The sequence below is a fragment of the Aethina tumida genome, chromosome 4 (genome assembly GCF_024364675.1).
Source record: "Aethina tumida isolate Nest 87 chromosome 4, icAetTumi1.1, whole genome shotgun sequence".
NCBI classification, from domain to species: Eukaryota; Metazoa; Arthropoda; class Insecta; order Coleoptera; family Nitidulidae; genus Aethina; species Aethina tumida.
Window position 1 is genome coordinate 5,604,410 of NC_065438.1, and position 21,455 is coordinate 5,625,864.

Here is a 21,455-nt window from a genome sequence, read left to right on the forward strand (position 1 = left end):
CTTTATTGGAACAACAAAATAGGAACTTTTTGGCTCTTCTACAAGCTCTGCGGCCACCGTCGAATCAGGTCAGTGTAGAATTGCCAGAGTTTGATCCGGATACAGAGAACGCTGATGCACAAGCTTGGATCTCGACGGCAGATATGTGCATTTCGGACAAATCAATGAGTGGTGCTCCCTTGATAATTTTGCTTAGTAAAGCTTTAAGGGGTCAAGCATCCTCTTGGCTATCAAAAGTGACATACCCGGAGATGACGTGGTCGGAATTTAAAGACATTTTTGCGTCAAGATATCATTGTCCCGAAACAACAGCGACTGTTTTTCTAAATTTCCTAAACAATAAGCCAAAGGATGATGAATGTCTTGCATCGTATGCAGCTCGCCAAATGACGTCGCTAATGACTAGGTGTTCGAATCTGACAAGAGAAGAAATTCTAGCGAGTGCGGTTCTTGCACATATCGCATCATTCGAACCCAGGACTCGTCGACTTGCGATTACCTCCGACATCGATACAAGAGCTAAACTGCTAAAAGAACTGACCGTTTTTTCTTATATGAAAAGGAAATCAACGACGAACGACCTCGACCACAACCCCAATAAAAAGCCTAATTTACCAATGGCTTCAACAATATGTTACAATTGTGGGAAATTGGGTCATAAATCGGACAAGTGTCGGAGCTCAAGAAATGATGAGAACCAGATGTCGAGACCCAGTACCTCGAGTGGACACCCATCATTCAATGGACCAAATTCAACGAAGCCATCGATTGCCTGTTTCAAGTGTGGACGACAGGGACACTTTGCATCACGTTGTACTGTACCCAACCACTTAGACGCCAATCCGTAGTCGAAGGGATCAAGTACCGAGCGTCGCGTCAATATGTGTTTGGTAAACACACCTGCAGCCACTTTAAAACATAAGGGTGAGAAGTTTTCATTTTGTTTTGATTCCGGGTCGGAATGTTCGCTCATTAAAAAATCTATATCACTTAAGCTTAATGGTAAACGATTTTCTAATGTTGTTGTTATGACTGGCATGGGACAGATGAGTATAAACAGTACCTAACAAATTTAGGCTGTTGTTGAAATTTATAATATCTCTCTTGAAGTATTGTTTCACTTTTTACCGGATTATTGTTAGCAACATGACACAATGATTGACCGAGAAATTTTGAGTAAAGGATTAGCTGTTCATATGACATTTGAGGAACTTAGCCTAAAGAAAATCAATGTAGTTAACATGTGCGTTTTAAACGATTCCTACAAAATTAATTTTCAAAATTTAGACATAGAAACTGACAAAAGCTAGATTTTCTTTTAATACGGAGAAATGTTCTTTTCTTAAAAAAAGTCTATTCAATATCTTGTATATCAAGTTTATGAAGTATGCAAAATTTACATAAATATCATAAAGTCATGTTTGATCGCTCTAAAGTCAGACACCAAACAAAATTTGATCCTATGTTTAGAATTGTTTTCTTCCTGATAGAGGTATTGAATGGTAATCTATATTTTTGAAGTCATTAAGTAGCAATCGAACTTATAAGTAAGCGCATGAAAAATCGTGGAAAATGCCAGAAAGTTATATTCCAGTTGAACTTGAAGGCGTTGAAAGAGACGTCAGTTTGAGTCCCAGTAGTGAGACTGTGGATTGTCTTACATGTGTCGATCTGTAACTGCAAGTGCAAAATCAGTTGGTTTTGATCATGGCGCAGGGGGCAGAGGCAATGTAGAGACGTTGTGTGTAGATGATCATTGTTTAGACGATGATTCATGTGTTTAATTGGGAATATTAACAAAGGCATTTGAATTATTATCAATGTTCATGTTTGGATATTTTGAAATAGATCTAAACAGTACCTGTGTTGAATGGAATCGGTTGTCTTATTTTGGGAAAGAGTTAATTGTAAAAATGTAATAATTATTTTATGAGTGTCTTGTAACAGATATTTATTTGGTATGACCGCATAAAGAAAATGCCAGAAAACTTTGTACCCAATGACGATGATTTAATCATTTTTTCTGAAGAAGAAGAATCAACGTAAATAATAGTTTAAATCTTAATTTTATTCATTTTTTTATATTTTTTATTATTATTTTATCATTGGACTGAAAACTGTGTGGACACTGATTAAGTTGAGAGCCGTCGCTGGTAAAGTGGCGAAGAGATTTTATCGCTGGTTAAGTGATAATTTCTAGTGAGAGCCGTCGCTGGTAAAGTGGCGAAGAGATTTTATCGCTGATTAAGTGATAATTTCTAGTGAGAGCCGTCGCTGGTTAAGTGGCGAAGAGATTTTATCGCTGGTTAAGTGATAATTTCTGTTGAGAGTCATCGCTGGTTAAGTGATGACGAGTCTGTATTGCTGGTTAAGTGATGCAGATCTTGAGGTTTTCATGTCCATAGATAAACTCTAGTCTTATATTCGAAAATATCGTAGATGTAACACGCATTGGGGCAAACTTTTATGCATTTGATTTGAAAGGTTGATAAAACTAACGTCTGATTGTCTGATATTAGTCAGGAAAAGCCGAATGAACTATTACTGTTTGAACTTAATTTGCAGGAAAATCACACGAGGACGTGTGACTTGTCAGAATGGCCGTGTCGGAGGGTTCATGTGAAACGCAAGTAGTACTATGGGTTGCATACTTATAGTACTTGGGTGGAATCAGCGGAAGTGCTAAGCAGGGGATGGTACTCGAACCGAGGGTGACGGTAGAGGAGACCTGCGAGGGCGGACAGTTAAGCTCCGTCAGGGAAGCTGCGTAGAAGTCTTGGCTTGGCATAACCGTCGGGATCACCGCGTTTCATACGACTCCTCCCTAATTGTTTGACTATTAGTTGTAATCCTGTGCCTGTTAGTTCAATTACATTGTAAGGACTATTTGCGTGTTATTTAATATTCGAAATGGCCGATAATCCTGACCGCGCTGCGACATATTAATATTTTAACAGTTGCTATAATAATCACTACTCCTGTATACTCATAATTTTGTACACTTTTGTTACGTAAAACTTCTATTTAAATAATAAGCAAAAAATAATTGTATTTTTGTATTAATTTAAAATCTTACTTAACATTTTTTGTATTATAATAAATAAAATATAAAATATAAAAATAAATGAAACATATGATCATAATGATGACAAGTTAAAACTAAAAAATGCATCAAAAAATTGTTTTAAAATTTTAACAATAAACAATTATTAAATATATTTAGCGTGAGCATCAGTTATATCTCACCGTTGTTACTGCGCATGGAAGTAGAACATAAGAGACGTGCATTCAATATACAGACGGGAGGTATGAGCCACTGCGGATAAAATACACTGCTGAAATACACATAATTTAAACCTGTATCAATTCAGATCCTATCTATGTTTGTACCGTTAGTGGTGACTTTGACCTTCTTTTGCCTCTTTTTCTTTAATTACTACTTAAATTACTGTTTATTTTATTTGTTAATTAATATGATTTTTGGTTACATTATTTACTGTAGATACATTCAATGATTATTATATTAACTAACACTGCAAACAACAAATATGACCACAATATGTAATTTTAAATAAAAAGAGATATGTAATTATAATAAAAATTCCAATCATAGAAATAAAGTAGTATTTCCTTAGAATTTAACAATAAAATTATAATACATATTTATAGAATATTTTATCACATATGTAACATTTAAATATTGTGGATTTTCCTAAAAGTGTTCATTCTAATAATTTATATAAATAGATTTGTTTTATATTACACATGGTTATTAATATTTTAAGCAATTATATTTAATGCGATTCACACTGTTTTAGATACAACAATAAAAATCAGATCGATATAGTGATGGAAAATTCTGTATTCGCTTCGACTTAGAAGTGGAAATCTTTATAGAAACCAAAGCACAAACACAAAAAGAACTCACACACGCATATTGTGGAAAATGTATATTTTATTGGTTTCAATAAATCTTACTTTAAATGGAAGTCGTCACACTTTATGTATTTTAGTCACAGACCTACACACGTACAAAGAATTGAATCTATTCAATTCAAAAAATGAGAACTTTCACAATAATATTTTTAACGACTTTTAAATCCAACTGCATTCTATCTGATCAGGGAACTTAAAATAAGCAAAACATTTATTCGTGTATCGTTTTAATCTGTCTAATGTGTTGTGATATAACCACAGTAATTCAAATTTTTAAAATGGCCTTTTAAAAGCTCATATGTATCTGGTGATAAATCCAAGCTTTTGAATTTTTAAGTATATTACGTAAAAATTCAATATTAATAAAATAATTTCCAACCAAAATAAAAATTCAAGCCAGGAAATCCGACCAAATTGTGATAATCGGGGGAATCTCATTGCGAAAATGAAATCACACCGTTTATTCCTTTAAGTGGAACGTGCCCCTGCACTTCCTTATTGGAACATATCGTTTCAATCTGTTCGCAGGAACTCCGAAAGCACATTTAAAAGTTGTACGACACAATTAACTTTTAGGTGCGTTAAAAATCACGAACAAACGAACCGGAAAAGTTATCAAATTCGCAAAACTTCAACTCAAAAAAAAAAATTAGATAAGTTCAGGAATATTTAACGAAGATTGTTAAATATTGGTGTAAGCTGGAAAAGTCACGTATTCAGTAAAATAATAAAAAAATCCCCCCTAAAAGCGTGATGGACGGAGATTTTTTTTGTGAAAGAAATCAGATTGCCACATTCGTTAAGTACGTGTCCATTTTAATCTATCTAATGTGATTTCAATGTCGTATTTTCAATCGCTTTTAGTCCCTAGAAATCTTCGACTATCACGTTCAACAATCTAATAATGGGTGGTAACATTTTATTTCCGCGTTTTATGCAGGAAAATTAAGACAAATCTGATCAATAAACATTAAAAATATTATAAGAGACTTAAATAAAACATGAGGTGAATGCAGAGACCTTCATAACAAAGTTGACTAATTCGCTAAACTTCCATTGAGATGCTTCAAAGAAACTTGCATTAACTCGACAAGAAGTAACCAGGAATGTTCTGTTGTGCAAATACCATTAAAGTTTGTTTGCATCTTTCAGTTTAAGCACCTACAGTGTTCATTGTCAACTGCATAAATACTTAAACATTATTTTTGTTAGGTAGGTATCGTAAATGTCACAGTAAAATAATAATAATGGAAAATTGTTAACGGATTTTTCACGGAAAATTATTAGGAAAATAATATCTTTCCAATGTTGTTTACTTACTTCGGTGTGTGGAATTGATTTTATGAAACGAAACCTTAGATACTTTTTGTTTTGTTTTGTTTTTCTTGTTGTGGTTTCTTAGAAAACTGTTCCTGCAACATATGGATATTACTGTTTCTAACGATTATTATTTTAAATATATTATATAGGTTAAGATAATTTTAAAACATATTTTCTAAATAAAATAATACCAATTATTTTATTGTATTATGTGTTAATGTTAATACCTATAAGAGAAAAATAACATTTTAATTAGCTTTTATAGTACACATGAAAGGTTAGCTTTTATAATGTTTAAGGATGCATTTTTTATGAGTAAATAATTCAATTAGAAACTTATGCAGCTTTTTATGTCAATTGTAAATAGAGGTGAATTGATTTCCTTGATTAGTTTTTATAATATTCATGACAATATTTTTATAAATAATATAAACTAGTTGAAATCATTTTAAATGTTTTATGTCAATTATTATAAGAGGTGGAATAAGTTCTTTAATTAGCTTTTATAATATTTATGGACGTATTTTTTGGTAATAAATAATTCAATTAGAAACTTATGTAATGTTTTATATCTATTGTAAATAAAGGTAACATGATTTCCCTGATTAGCTTTTATATTATTTATTAAAATATTTTTATAAATAAAATAATTTAGTTGAAATCATATTAAATGTTTTACGTCCATTATTATAAGAGGTGAAATAGTTGAAATCATTTTAAATGTTTTATGTCAATTATTATAAGAGGTGGAATAAGTTCTTTAATTAGCTTTTATAATATTTATGGACGTATTTTTTGGTAATAAATAATTCAATTAGAAACTTATGTAATGTTTTATATCTATTGTAAATAAAGGTAACATGATTTCCCTGATTAGCTTTTATATTATTTATTAAAATATTTTTATAAATAAAATAATTTAGTTGAAATCATATTAAATGTTTTACGTCCATTATTATAAGAGGTGAAATAAGTTCTTTAATTAGCTTTTATAATATTCATGGACGTATTTTTTGTGAATAAATAATTCAATTAGAAACTTATGGACAGTTTTATATATAGTATTCATTAAAATATTTTTATAAATAAAATAATTTAGTTGAAATCATATTAAATGTTTTACGTCCATTATTATAAGAGATAAAATAAGTTCTTTAATTAGCTTTTATAATATTCATGGACCTATTTTTGTGAATAAATAATTCAATTAGAAACTTATAGAAAGTTTTATATCTATTATAAATAGAGGTAAAATTAGTTCCCTGATTAGCTTTTATAGTATTCATTAAAATATTTTTATAAATAAAATAATTTAGTAGAAATCATATTAAATGTTATATGTCCATTATTATAAGAGGTGAAATAAGTTCTTTAATTAGCTTTTATAATATTTATGGACCTATTTTTGTGAATAAATAATTGAATTAAAAACTTATGGAAAGTTTTATATCTATTATAAATAGAGGTAAAATTGTTTCCCTGATTAGCTTTTATAGTATTCATTGAAATATTTTTATAAATAAAATAATTTAGTTGAAATCATATTAAATGTTTTATGTCCATTATTATAATATTCATGGACCTATTTTTGTGAATAAATAATTCAATTAGAAACTTACGGAAAGTTTTATATCTATTATAAATAGAGGTAAAACTATTTCCTTGATTAGCTTTTACAGTATTCAATTATAAAAAAGTTTAATTCGAATGTACTGTTTTATATTCATTATTATAAGAGGTGAAATGAATTCTTTAATTAACACCTTGAATGAAATAAACCAATTAGCCATCGAAAATGTTTTATGATTATTATTGTAAGAGTTAAATTTAATTAACTTTCCTAGTTAATATTACTGAAAGTAGCTTTTCTGAATAAAATATTTTGCATTATCTGAAAGGTTTTATATTTATGATTATAAGAGCTAAAATGAGTTCCTAAATTGGCTTTTATAGTATTCATGAAAGTATTAACTCTGAATAAAAATAATTCAATTTTGAAATGCTTTGTCCTTGACACGCACCTAATTTTCCTTAATTACCTTTCTAATGCTAAGCAAATAAACTGCCAAATAAATAATAATGACACGTGACATTTAATAAAAACAAAGTAATTCTCGAATATCAGCACAAGTAAAGTTACAGGGGATAATTTTAATCGGAAAGAGTGCTTCTCAACTGTCTCGGCCCATTTGTATACGACTACACAGATCAGATTGATAAATGAAAAAACTTTGTTTTCCGTACGCAGATGCACCGCGACCGGCCAAAATTGAATTACGGGGCGACAAAGTGGAGAAAATCATTTTCGTTACGTTTTATATTTGGTCAGACAATTGGAAGACTTTTTACTTTCGTACGCAAATTAAAACGCTTAGAACATAATGAAAATGAAACGTCTTATTAAAACGCCTGGTATGTCTTACCTGTCTCCGAAATTAAATTCAAATTGAACAAAGCAATTCGCACTTTTCCATTTTAAATAGATTCTCGTCCATTTGCATGGACCATTACGTTTAACGTTTTTAATTCTATTTTGTTCGTCCCGTGTTCGTTTAAACACCTAATTTAAAATCCCGACTCTTCGGAAAACAATTTCAATTACGTCAACCGAATAATAATCGCCTTTATGGAAAAAATATGTTATTTTAACAAATTGTCGATGAACTTTCATGTCTAAAAATCTTATATAAAGTGGCGCCGGTAAAAACGGAGCTTCGATTTATTTTTTCCGATCCTTTAATCAACCTTTAGTGAGATTGCCTTTTCGTCAAACCTTTCGCACTTAAAGTATATTTGACTGTAAAAGGATTTTTTATAGGCTGTTTCGTGTTAGTACTATCAACTCCTGCTGCTTATTTAGTTTTAACAAGATAGATAGAGTTAAAAAATGTTTCCCTTTATTTATAGGAATATATCTATTATCAACAATTCGGTAAACACAGTAATTTAGATTAAAATTTAGAATATTAATCATTCTAAAACACCCTATGTTTAAAATTTAGAAAACATGGAACATAAGGTCTTCAGAGAAGAGAATTTAACCTATTCTACCTGCTTCAATAAAAGTTGGAATAGTAACTTTAATAATCTTTCTTCGAACCTTTGTTCTACTGGCCAAATGGAATATTTATAACATTTAGATCTTGCTCAGTGATATAGATGGAATTATCAAACAGAGAATTTTGATCTTGGTCTTTGAGACAGTAACATCAAAGAGAGAAGGAAAATTTGGTAAATGTACCTTCCCAGTAATTATTACTTCCAAATGTAAAAACGTAAGGAGAAATTGACATGTCCAAGGACTCAAGATATTCGTAAAAGAGTTCTTTGTATAATTAAGTAAGGATAATATTGATTTTAATCATTTTTCTAAGACTCTATGCTAGAAATTTAGAAAACATGGAACATAAAGTCTTCAGTTTTTTACTAGAAGCAGATTTCAGAGAAGAACATGGAACAAGTCTTTAGTTTTTTAATAGAAACAAATTTAAGAGAAGAGAATTTAATCAACAAAAGCAACATTCATGAACTTTCTTCGAACCTTCATTCTACTGCCCCAAGGAATGTTTATAATATTTTGATCTTGCTCATTGAGACAGTAACATCACAGAGAGAAGGAAAATTTGGTAAATGTACCTTCCCAGTAATTATTACTTCTAAATGTAAAAACGTAAGGAGAAATTGACATGTCAAAGGACTCAAGATATTCACAAATAAGTCCTTTGTATAATTAAGTAAGGATAATATTGATTTTAATCATTTTTCGAAGACTCTATGCTAGGAATTTAGAAAATATGGAACATAAAGTCTTCAGTTTTTTACTAGAAGCAGATTTCAGAGAAGAACATGGAACAAGTCTTTAGTTTTTTAATAGAAGCAAATTTCAGAGAAGAGAATTTAATCAACAAAAGCAACATTCATGAACTTTCTTCGAACCTTCATTCTTCTGCCCAAAGGAATGTTTATAATATTTTGACCTTGCTCATTAAGACAGTAACATCAAAGAGAGAAGGAAAATTTGATAAATGTACCTTCCCAGTAATTATTATTTCCAAATGTAAAAACGTAAGGAGAAATTGACATGTCAAAGGACTCAAGATATTCGTAAAAGAGTCCTTTGTATAATTAAGTAAGGATAATATTGATTTTAATCATTTTTCTAAGACTCTGCTAGAAATTTAGAAAACATGGAACATAAAGTCTTCAGTTTTTTACTAGAAGCAGATTTCAGAGAAGAACATGGAACAAGTCTTTAGTTTTTTAATAGAAGCAAATTTCAGAGAAAAGAATTTAATCAACAAAAGCAACATTCATGAACTTTCTTCGAGCCATCATTCTACTGCCCAAAGGAATGTTTATAATATTTTGATCTTGCTCATTGAGACAGTATCATCAAAGAGAGAAGAAAATTTGGTAAATGTACCTTCCCAGTAATTATTACTTCCAAATGTAAAAACGTAAGGAGAAATTGACATGTCCAAGGACTCAAGATATTCGTAAAAGAGTTCTTTGTATAATTAAGTAAGGATAATATTGATTTTAATCATTTTTCTAAGACTCTATGCTAGAAATTTAGAAAACATGGAACATAAAGTCTTCAGTTTTTTACTAGAAGCAGATTTCAGAGAAGAACATGGAACAAGTCTTTAGTTTTTTAATAGAAACAAATTTAAGAGAAGAGAATTTAATCAACAAAAGCAACATTCATGAACTTTCTTCGAACCTTCATTCTTCTGCCCGAAGGAATGTTTATAATCATTTGATCTTGCTCATTGAGACAGTAACATCAAAGAGAGAAAGAAAATTTGGTAAATGTACCTTCCCAGTAATTATTACTTCCAAATGTAAAAACGTAAGGAGAAATTGACATGTAAAAGGACTCAAGATATTCGCAAATAAGTCCTTTGTATAATTAAGTAAGGATAATATTGATTTGAATCATTTTTCTAAGACTCTATGCTAGGAATTTAGAAAATATGGAACATAAAGTCTTCAGTTTTTTACTAGAAGTAGATTTCAGAGAAGAACACGGAACAAGTCTTTAGTTTTTTATAGAAGCAAATTTCAGAGAAGAGAATTTAATCAACAAAAGCAACATTCATGAACTTTCTTTGAACCTTCATTCTACTGCCCAAAGGAATGCTTATAATATTTTGATCTTGCTCATTGAGACAGTAATATCACAGAGAGAAGGAAAATTTGGTAAATGTACCTTCCCAGTAATTATTCCTTCCAAATGTAAAAACGTAAGGAGAAATTGACATATCAAATAACTCAAGATATTCGTAAAAGAGTCCTTTGTATAATTAAGTAAGGATAATATTGATTTTAATAATTTTTCTAAGACTCTATGCTAGAAATTTAAAAAACATGGAACGTAAAGTCTTCATTTTTTTACTAGAAGCATATTTCAGAGAAGAACATGGAACAAGTCTTTAGTTTTTTAATAGAAACAAATTTCAGAGAAGAGAATGTAATCAACAAAAGCAACATTCATGAACTTTCTTCGAGCCTTCATTCTACTGCCCAAAGGAATGTTTATAATATTTTGATCTTGCTCATTGAGACAGTAACATCACAGAGAGAAGGAAAATTTGGTAAATGTACCTTTCCAGTAATTATTACTTTACCTAATGTAAAAACGAAAAGAGAAATTGACATGTCAAAGGACTCAAGATATTCGTAAGAGAGTCCTTTGTATAATTAAGTAAGGATAATATTGATTTTAATTATTTTTCTAAGACTCTATGCTAGAAATTTAGAAAACATGGAATATAAAGAGAGAAGGAATATTTGGTATGTGTACCTTTTCAGTGATTATTACTAAATAAATAAACGTAAGGAGAAATTGACAGGTTAAAAGATTGATTTTGATCACTTTTCTAAGACACACAATTAAAAATAATTATTTTTGTACATTTCATTAGAGATAATTAGGTATTTGCCATAGTTATCTTTACAATATATAAAGATCCTTACTAAAGTACCACAATATGCCTTTTTTCAGACCAATATACTGACCAATTTTTAAAAAATACAAATTTTTGAGGATATTTAAACTTAAAAGAAGCGTCAATATTCTAGAATTCTACTTATTGTATTATATAATTTTATCATACTAAATTTCATTTCTACATGAAACACTTTTTTATGTAGAGTAATGATGTTAATATGTCTGTTTCGGAAAATAATTTATAACCGTTTCCTTATTTGAACGTAACCACGATCGAAAAAAATCGGTATGTGGACCAAAGAGGCGATTACAAGATCACGGAAACAGGCACGAAACAATCAATCGAAAAAACTGGATCACTTTCCTCAATCAAGGGACAAGCCCGCATTTATGTAAACAGCTTTCACGCTAAAATTTTACGCGTACGAATTCCAGATCGCAAAACTAAAAAGGCCACGTCACAAACTTAGTTTAGGTCCCGTCAAAGTTAATTGTGTCAAAACAGATTATCGGATTTCGGAGTAATTGACGTTTGATGCGGATTATACACTATCTGTATAAAGTATAAACGCAAACGAATAAATTAAAATAGGAAGCGTGGTGAATTTCACACATGTACTGATTAAATTAGATCGGATTTCCCAGTCCTTAAACTCTTAGGAAACTGTCCAAACTTCCGTCCAACAATCCGACAATTCTTTGGTGACGAATTTAATTTGGACGAGTGGACTAGTCAATAGACGAAAAAGATTAATTAACATTATTTAGGTGTTAAATCAATTTGACGGGGAAAATAATTATTATTTAATATTGTAATTTTCCAATTTTGGACCGGTAAATTGCAGTCCTTTGAAATAACCGATGAGAACAGCAAAAAACGAATTGCCGGTGTAATTAACCAAATTGGAAATTGCGTTGTTAGCGTTAACGTGGGTTTATTTCAATGTGCTAAAAGGGCAATTAATATTCAGTCTTTATCGCAGTCAATTACTTTACAAATTTATGGCTTACACAATACTTTTATTTGCCAAGAAAACATCTTAGTGCAAACTTACTTCTTTGTGGTTTTTAACTTTGACATTGATTGAATTCAACAGGTTTAACAATGGACCAAAAGTAATGGGAACACTACCAGAGTTTATTATGCAAACTAGTCATTTCCTTAAATGTCACAAAGAAGAATTATATGGACATTAAATGTAATATAAGTTAAAGAAAATTTCCATAAATAATAATTCAAATGTTAAAGGTTACCATATCCAAACATATAAATAACAAAAAATAATTTGTTTGGAAATATGATACAAATTTGTGGTTTTGTATTTCAGGAATTTATATGGAATAACTGATTAATAAGATGGTGATAAATATTTACTTCTCTCGTGGAAACTTTGCAAGTGTAAAAAGGTAAATAAAATAATTTTGTAAAGTGTAAACCATAAAATTTACCATATTGTTAATTGAAAAAAAAATTAAAATTATATATACATAACATAATACTTTCTATTTTCAATATTTTGATAGAAATAATCTATAAATAAAATAATGTATGTTTAATATTTTTAATTAATAATTAAATATATATATTTTATTTAAAATTAATTTCTCACTTTCAAAATTAGTATTTTATATTATTAAATTTAATAATAAATTTTTATAACTTTATTATTATATATTTTTTATTAATAATTAATTATATACTTTTTAATTTAATGTTAACAAAATTTTACATTTTTATTATTGATCTATTAATATTTTTTATTTATTTCTGTTTATTTATTTATTTATTTATTTTTTAATTTAATGTCTATGGAGTTTTATATTTTAAAAATATTGATTAATTTTCATTTTGTTACAGAATTAGAAATTAATAATTGTTTTTTCTTTAAATAAATCGTATAATTTTCAGTTCAGTTCAATTTAAATGTTTAATGAAATTTTTAACTTTTAGAAAAAATATGTTTACTAATTTTTGTATGTTTAAGTTAAATAATAGAATATCTTTTATTAATATTTAAATAATTAATTAACAATTAATTATTAAATATTTCTTTAAAAATAAACCATGCAATTCAATTTAAATGATAATATTTTAATTATTAATTAATATACAATTTTCAATTTAATTGCTAGAATCTGTTATTAATTAATATTTTATTATTCGCTAATTAATAATTAGATATATATTTTTAAAATTAAATGATAATTGATATAAAATTAGTGTTTTTACTATTTTTTTAATTATTTAATATATATTTTTAAATTATCAATTCATTGTTGAATATATATTTCTTTAATTAAATTATTTTATTTTTATTAAAAAATTATATATATTTTTAAAAATTTATTACCACAAATTTTATTTTAATTTAACTTAAATGTTTAATTAAAATAAATAAATAAAAAAAAATTAATAATTACTTTTAAAATATTTCTTTAAAAATAATTAAATTTCAATTTTTAATATAATTTAACTTAAAAGTTCGAATCTGTTATTAATTAATATTTTATTAATCATTAATAAATAATTAAATAATAATAATATACTTTTGAAATTAAATGTTATGAAATATTTTACTTAAAATTAGTGTTTTTACTATTTTTTCTATTTACTTAATATATTTTTTTAAATTATTAATAGATTGTTGAATATATATTTTTTAACAAAATGTTAATGAAGTTTTATATTTTTAAAATTATTAAGTTTACTAATTTTTCTAAATTTAATTAAAAAAAATATGTTTGTAAATTTAAAATTAATATTTAGCTATTAAATATTTCATTAAAAATAATTAATATATAATTTTTAATTCAATTTATTTATGTTTAATTAAAAAAAAATAAAAATTAATAATTACTTTTAAAATATTTCTTTAAAAATTCAGTTCAATCTAAGTGATAGAATCTGAATAGAATTATTAATTAACAATTAAAATAATTTTAATATATATATATATATATATATATATATATATATATATATATATATATTTAATATATATATATATATATATATATATATATATATATATATATATATATTAAAAATAATAACTTACTTAATATATTTTTTAAGATTATTAATTGATTATTAAATATAAATATTTTAATTAAAAGTTAATGAAGTCTTTATTTTTAAAATCTGTTTACTATTATATATTTTTTGTAAATGAATTAAAAATTAATAATTCATTTTTTAATATTTCTTTAAAAATAATTAATTATTTTTAAGTCAATTTAACTTATATGTATTTTGTTAATATTTTTTTGATTTTCATTTAGTAATTGAAATTAAATTTTTAAACTTTAAAAATTTATATATATATTTTCTGTTTAAGTATTATAATTTCTTTTACTATATATTTTTATAATTAAAAATTAAATAAAATATTTTTAATTTAATGTTAACACGTTTAAAATTAATGTTTTTATATATGGTATAAATTTTTCTGTTTCTTTGTATGTTTTTTTTTTTTTTCATATTACTAAATTTTATCGTAGAAAATTCTTATATTTATTCTTAACTGTGGCAAACATGAATTGTAAGCAAATTAAATTCCACTCAAATGTTTAAGATTACGTTGTTCAAAACACATAAAATAACTAAAATTAATCAAAACTTTTTGTTTATTTCTACCAGAAAGTTTAATACAAATTTATGGCTTCCAGACTTTAGATATTTATATGAAATACTATTACCCAATGTGAACTGATTCCAGGAGAATTGTAAAAATATCTACAAGCCAGTAAAATAAATCACCATTCGACTTAACGCCATATCTGCATTTGATTAGATAAAAATGCGTCGTTTTTGACGACTGACTTTACAGCTTTCATAAAACCAACCGATGCACATAAACGTGGAAATGACCGAAATAAACGAGAGCATTTTAAGGATACACAACCGTCAACGTAACCCGAAACATGATCTCGTTAATAATTGCCACTCGGTAAACCACAGGATTATCGTATTGTGTTCCCGTTTGAAGTGTCTTTGATGATAACAATGCACCTTTGTGCCTCTAAGCATCTCATTGTCTATCGAACACCCCAAACATGACCACCGAATTTAAGACCATGTAAACCGAAACACGTGGCACGGCCCTAACTGTACCCCAAAAACCCCGGAAGAAGCCAATTATGAGCAAATCAATTTCGAAAACACCGTTTAATTGGATTAGGCACGCCGGCCACTTAAAATTATTGATCTTCGGGGTAATTAGCATCGCGACAGGAAAATTAATGAGGTTTTTCAACGTCTCCATTACTTTGCACCTACCCGCAAAAACAACACACCAGACACATTAGCAATTTCAGTTGTTTTTTCAGCCCCGACTTTCTCGACTTTGCATGCAAGTGCACGAAAGCAAATCATCAATAACCCGATGCGAAGGAGGGTGCATTTTATTTGCGTTCAGACAAATGTGCCTGACAGTCGACACGTCGGGGGAAATTAAACAGCGAAATCTAGGTATTTTCCGCATGTTTTCCGTTTAACATGACCTAGGTGCCATAAAAACTGGTCGCATTTTATTAAGACATCGTATTAATGGCGAGTTCCTTGGCAATTTCGAAACCGGTTCGACGTTTTATGTTGCGTCCGGTGTTCGCCTGTCGGTACGCATTAAAATCAGGAAGAGTTATTATTCAGGAACCGGCTGATCGAGATGCAAAGTAACAATTCGTGTTAGGGGAGAGCTCGGCCAGCTTCGGTTATAAATGTGGCTTTTGCATTTTTTTGCACTGTAATCAAAACGCTAATTTTCAGGGGAATAGTTTTATGTAGAATTCGGAAATTTCAGTAGTTTCTTTTTTTACATTTTAGGACTTTTTATTTTCAATTTCCAATATTAGTTTCAGTTATTTTCACTGTTTGTACTGAGAAAACTGTCTGTGCTGATTTTATCTTTATACATAATTTTCAAAAAAAAAAAAAATTAAAAATTGTTGAAATTTTTCAGCTGATTTATCATATTCAGTCTCTAAATTAGAATTAGAAACTTGTTTCTAAAGAAACCATGAACTACAAATAGATCTTAATGTCAACAGCTGAAGGGTTTGAGTGTCTTTAAATAAATGTCCTTTAATGTTCTAAGAAAACAATATCTGAAAAACTGTGATAGGAGACTGAAATACAGGAGCACTAATGCCTGAAGTTTTCAGTTTTTTTTATTAGATCGTGATTTATACAAAGAGGATTTAACATAATTACTTGTTTCTATAAGAACTGCATTAGCAACATGTATGAAGTTTATAAATAATTCATTAACTACAGAAAATTGAATATAAAAGTACTATTTGTTATTCTATATTTTTTTACTTTCAAGCTTTATAAAAGATAGTTTAAACTTAATTGTATAATGGACACTTTTATGAACATTTTAAACTCATAGACATTCATCTAATATCCATTTAATAATTACAATCATTTAAATAAAAACGTATATTATTTTGCTATTTGTAGATTGGTGCTTTAACTGAAATTAAACCAAATAAACTGACTTGGTCGTCTTTCAGATAAATATAATATCTTATTTTCATAATAATTAAATATTGCTGAAATTGTTCAGTTTATTTATCATGTTCAACTTCTAAATTAGGAGAAAAGTACTCTAGTTAAGAAAGCATAGTATTTTAAAAAAAGTAATAAATCCTTAATAATTTTTACATAATTATCAAACTTGTTTCTGAAGAAATCATGAATAATAAACAGGTCTTCATACCAACAGCTGAAGAGTTCTTTAGTGTTTCAAGAAAGCACTATCTGAAAATCAGTGATAGGAGACTGAAATTCAGGACCATTAATGCTTGAAGTCTTCAGTTTATTTTTTATTAGATCGTGTTTTATATGAAGAGGCTTTTACATAATTACTTGCTTCTATAAGAACTGGATTAGCAGCAACATACATGAACTTCATAAATAAATCAATAACTATGGAAAATTGAATATAAAAGAACTGTCTATTATTCTATATGTTTTTACTTTCAAACTTTATCAGTTAGTTTAAATTTAATAGTATAATGGGCCCTTTTATAAACATTTTAAACCAATGTACATTCATCTAATATCCATTTGATAATTATAATCATTTAAATGAAAACTTGTATTAATTTGCTCTTCATAGATTGGTGCTTTAACTGAAATTAAACCAAATAAACTGACTTAGCCTTTTTTAAATTTTACAAGTTTTTGTTTTCATTTTACCATATTATCGTTAGCTATTTTCCCAGTTTGTACTGTGCAATCTGTGTATGCTAATTTTGTTTTCGTACTTTTTATGATCAGATTATATTTCAGATAATCCTAATCTCCCATTTTCATAATAATTAAAAATCGCTGAAACTGTTCACTAGTTAAGATAAGCATAGTATTTTAAAAAAAGTATTAGTATAATAATTTTTACATAATTATCAAACTTGTTTATGAAGAAATCATGAATAATAAACAGGTCTTCATGCCAACAGCTGAAGAGTTTGAGTGCCTTTAAACAAACGTTCTTTAATGTTTTAAGAAATCAGTATCTGAAAATCAATGATAGGAGGCTGAAATTCAGGACCACGAATGCCTCAAGCCTTTAGGTTTTTTATTAGATCGTAATTTATATGAAGAGGATTAAACATAATTATTTTCTTCTATAAAAACTGGATTAGCAACTAAGAAAAATTGAATATAAAAGTATTATTCTATATCTTTTTACTTTCAAACTTTATAAAAATAAGTTTACATATTAATATCCATTTGATAATTAGAATTAAATAAAAAACGTCCATCCTTTTGAGTTTCGCAGATATGTGTTTTAACTGAAATTAAACCAACTTTTTACATTTTAGAAATTTTTCTTTTCAGTCTACAACATTTTTACATAATTATCAAACTTGTTGTGAAGAAATGATAACAGCTTACGGAATTCGGTATCTTTAAACAAAAGTTCTTTAAAGCTCTAAAAGGCTCTCTATGGAGATTTAACATAACTCTACTGGGTTTAAAAAGAGTTTGATTAGATGCACTTCATAAGTAACTATGGGAAATTTAATATAAATATTTTTTTACTTATATAGCATTATAAAAATTAGCTTACAGCTTAAATTAACTTCCTAGGAATATTTTAAAAAACTTTAAAAAACATTTTCAAAAGCATATGATGCGTTTCCTCATGCAAACTAGTGTAATTGACAGAGTCAGAAAGTTTAGTAGAATCGAGCATCTGTCCATTGTGAGGTCATTAAGAGGGATGAACGTTGAATATCAGCTAGAAACTTTTAATAAAATGCAAATTCCCCTCGAATCTGCCTGGAAATTATAAAAATACGATCTTAAAATATGATAATAGTCATCAACTTTTGACAGACGTAATTAAGTTAGTGCCCCGTTCCTGACTTTTCAATTCTCTCATTAGCACTATAGAACTGTCTGAAACTATAAAATGCTCCGGGTCTTATAGTCCGGGTTAATTGTGGTTTTAAAGAGTGTTAGCAAGTTTTGAATTTTGCCTATCTTGGAAGTTTTCCAATATCGGTTCTCATATTTCGGCGAATTGATCCGAATTAGTTTCGAAGCTTTTAGACTGTGTTAATAACAACAATAGTGAAACTTTGTAAAGCATTAGCATATTGACAGAAGTAACTTAGTTATTTAATTACTTAATTAAACACATTCTGTACAGTAAAAAAATAATTTTAAATACAATATTTATTTAAAAAAGATAATTTAATATTATATTCATTAAATAAATTATTAATTGTTCACCAATCAATCATTTACCATAAGTGTTACTAAATATCCTTATTAAAACATTAATTTAATATACAGTAGTGGCCTTAATTATAGCAATTTATTAAAATATATTAAAAATACGAGATATACTACTTAAATGGGATGCCAGAATCTATAATGTTAATAATTATTTTTTGTGTTATTGTTGTATCATTAAAAATCTCTTTCAAAATTAAAGTCAATATATTTATGTCTAGTTAATTAAATAAAATATATGTAACATTTTATAGAATATTAATAGACTATAAAATAAATACAAACTTTATATACGTACAGTGGTGGAAAAAAGTATGAAATATTTTTGGAAATAGTATGGAATATTATTTTATTTGCGTTCAGTTGTACCTAAATCTTAACATTTTCAGTCGGTTTCAAAGTAGTAACACATTTACTTATCATTTCAATAGTTGAACTTTGTGAAAGTGGCCGAACCGAATGTGACGTGGCAAAAACATTAAATATTCTACACTTTTTTCCACCACTGTACATATACAAATACTAAATTACATATATTACAAATATTAAATTAAAATTATTTGAGCAGTACACGTTAAATAAAAGAATTTTGGCTAAAATATTTGATTTTAGAAAGCTTCATTTGTGTTTTCTGAAAAAGATGTATTTGTAATTTGACGTTTGAAAACAAAAATGTATCCAAACTAGTTTTATATCACTATTAACAAATTCCACAACGACTTATTAAAACATACAATATCTATTTCTTTAATGCCCGCCAAAATTAACATCATTATTTACATGACGGTAATAAATCGACCGTCATTTATTTGTATAGAACCATCAAACTTAATAAATTTATTTATGCCATCTTACCTGCAGTGACGCCCTCTAATGCGTGAGCAGTTTTAATAAACAAAAGCAGTCCGACAATGGCAAACATATCAGACGTTGACATCGTTGTTTTCCCTCTCGAATCGTTGATTTGTTTAATGCGTCTCCATTTGTGCTGATGGATCTATCTGCAACAACAAATCGGATTTGATTGGTTTTTGGTCGCCCAGTTGCCAAGCAACAAAAAGAAAGCCACAAAAATTGTAAAATGTATTTATTTAATCAAGGGTGAGATATATAATCATGCAAAACTACTCTAGTACAGAGGTCTTTCTGCCTTGCCGCACGCAGACTTCTTGTGCTTCTTGGGCTCCTCGTACTCCATGCCGGCTCCGGTCAGCGGATTCCTGGTAATGCTGGACACGCTGACCCGCTCCTCCGGCTTGAGCTTAACAAAAACGGTCCTGTCCTTCGGCTTGGCGCCCTTGGACTCGTCCTGGGCCGCCAGCTTCTTCTGCGCCGCCACCTCCTCGCGGGCCGCCAGCTCCTCCTGAGCCAACCGCTCCATCTGGGCCAACTTCTCTTGTCTCTTCTTCTCGAGTATCTCGTCGACCACCTCCTCGCCCAGCTCCTCGCGCATCTCGGCGACGAACTTGTCGTAGACGTCTTTGGGCATGTCGTCCGGGAACGGCACCGGTTCGGGCTGCTCCGGGGATTCGGCCGGGTCGACAGTCTCCAGTACCGGAGCCGGCTCGCCCGCCTCCACGGCCGTGGGGCGCACTTCGGGGGCCACGCTGCCGTACTGGAAGGCGCTCGCCTGTTTGTTGTGGTCGCGACGTGTGATCCTGCGTGACATCGAGCCGTTGATCGAGAATATCTGGGAACCGTCGTTCTCGCCCTCCTTCACGTCGCGTAGGCAGAATATGTCGCTTTCGTTGTGCATCTTGTTCGATTTCGTGTTTGGGTTAATTATTTGCAAATATGCAAACGGTGAAATATTGTTTCGTTATTAAGCGGCGGAGGTATTTGATGAACGTTTGACGATTTGCGACTCAGCCTACTAATTTTTTTGTAGGAAGCTGTTTTCTTAGTAGTTGTCATGACAACATTATTATATATAATAAATGTGAAAATAATAGACAAAATTTATAACTCATAATAGCTAAAAATAAGATTTTATTGATTTGATGGAAAGTTGAAAAATATAAGTATACAGAAGCATTATTTTTGTATAGTAATACTCTTACGAATACCTAAGTTAAGTTACAAATTAATAATAAACGTCTCAAAAAGAGAAAAAAATATATGTTTATAGTAACTATGGAATTTCCCTTTTAGTCATTACTTTTTTGATGTATCTGGATAGTTAATAAAGCTAAGAAAGATGCTTTGAAACAAATATTTACATAATAATTCAGAAAAAGAAATTGATACATCTTAAAACCCTGAATTATTGACCTTGCCTTATTAGTGCTCCTTTGAATATTTTAGATTACACATTTTTAGAGTATGTGGAAAGTTGATAATGTTAAGGAATTTTTGAAACAAACATTCCTTTTGTCCCATTAATTTTAGCTCTGAAATCAGAAAAAGGAATTGATAAATCTCAAAATCCTGTGGCACTGGCCTTACCTTATTAGTACCCCTTTAAATACTTTGTTGTTATAATAAATGTAACAATAA

The 21,455-nt window shown here is 28.7% G+C and overlaps 1 protein-coding gene across 1 annotated transcript in view; it reads right to left on the bottom strand.

Annotated features, from left to right (window-relative positions):
- The window catches only part of LOC109607668 (relaxin receptor 2), a 65,279-nt gene extending 45,326 nt beyond the window's left edge, over positions 1–19,953 (bottom strand). Inside the window, exon 1 of the mRNA XM_049967023.1 lies at positions 19,815–19,953. Within this exon, the coding sequence (XP_049822980.1) occupies positions 19,815–19,896 (82 nt within the window). The 5' untranslated portion in view covers positions 19,897–19,953. The remainder of the gene's footprint in view (positions 1–19,814) is intronic.
- Positions 19,954–21,455: the final 1,502 nt, after the last annotated feature.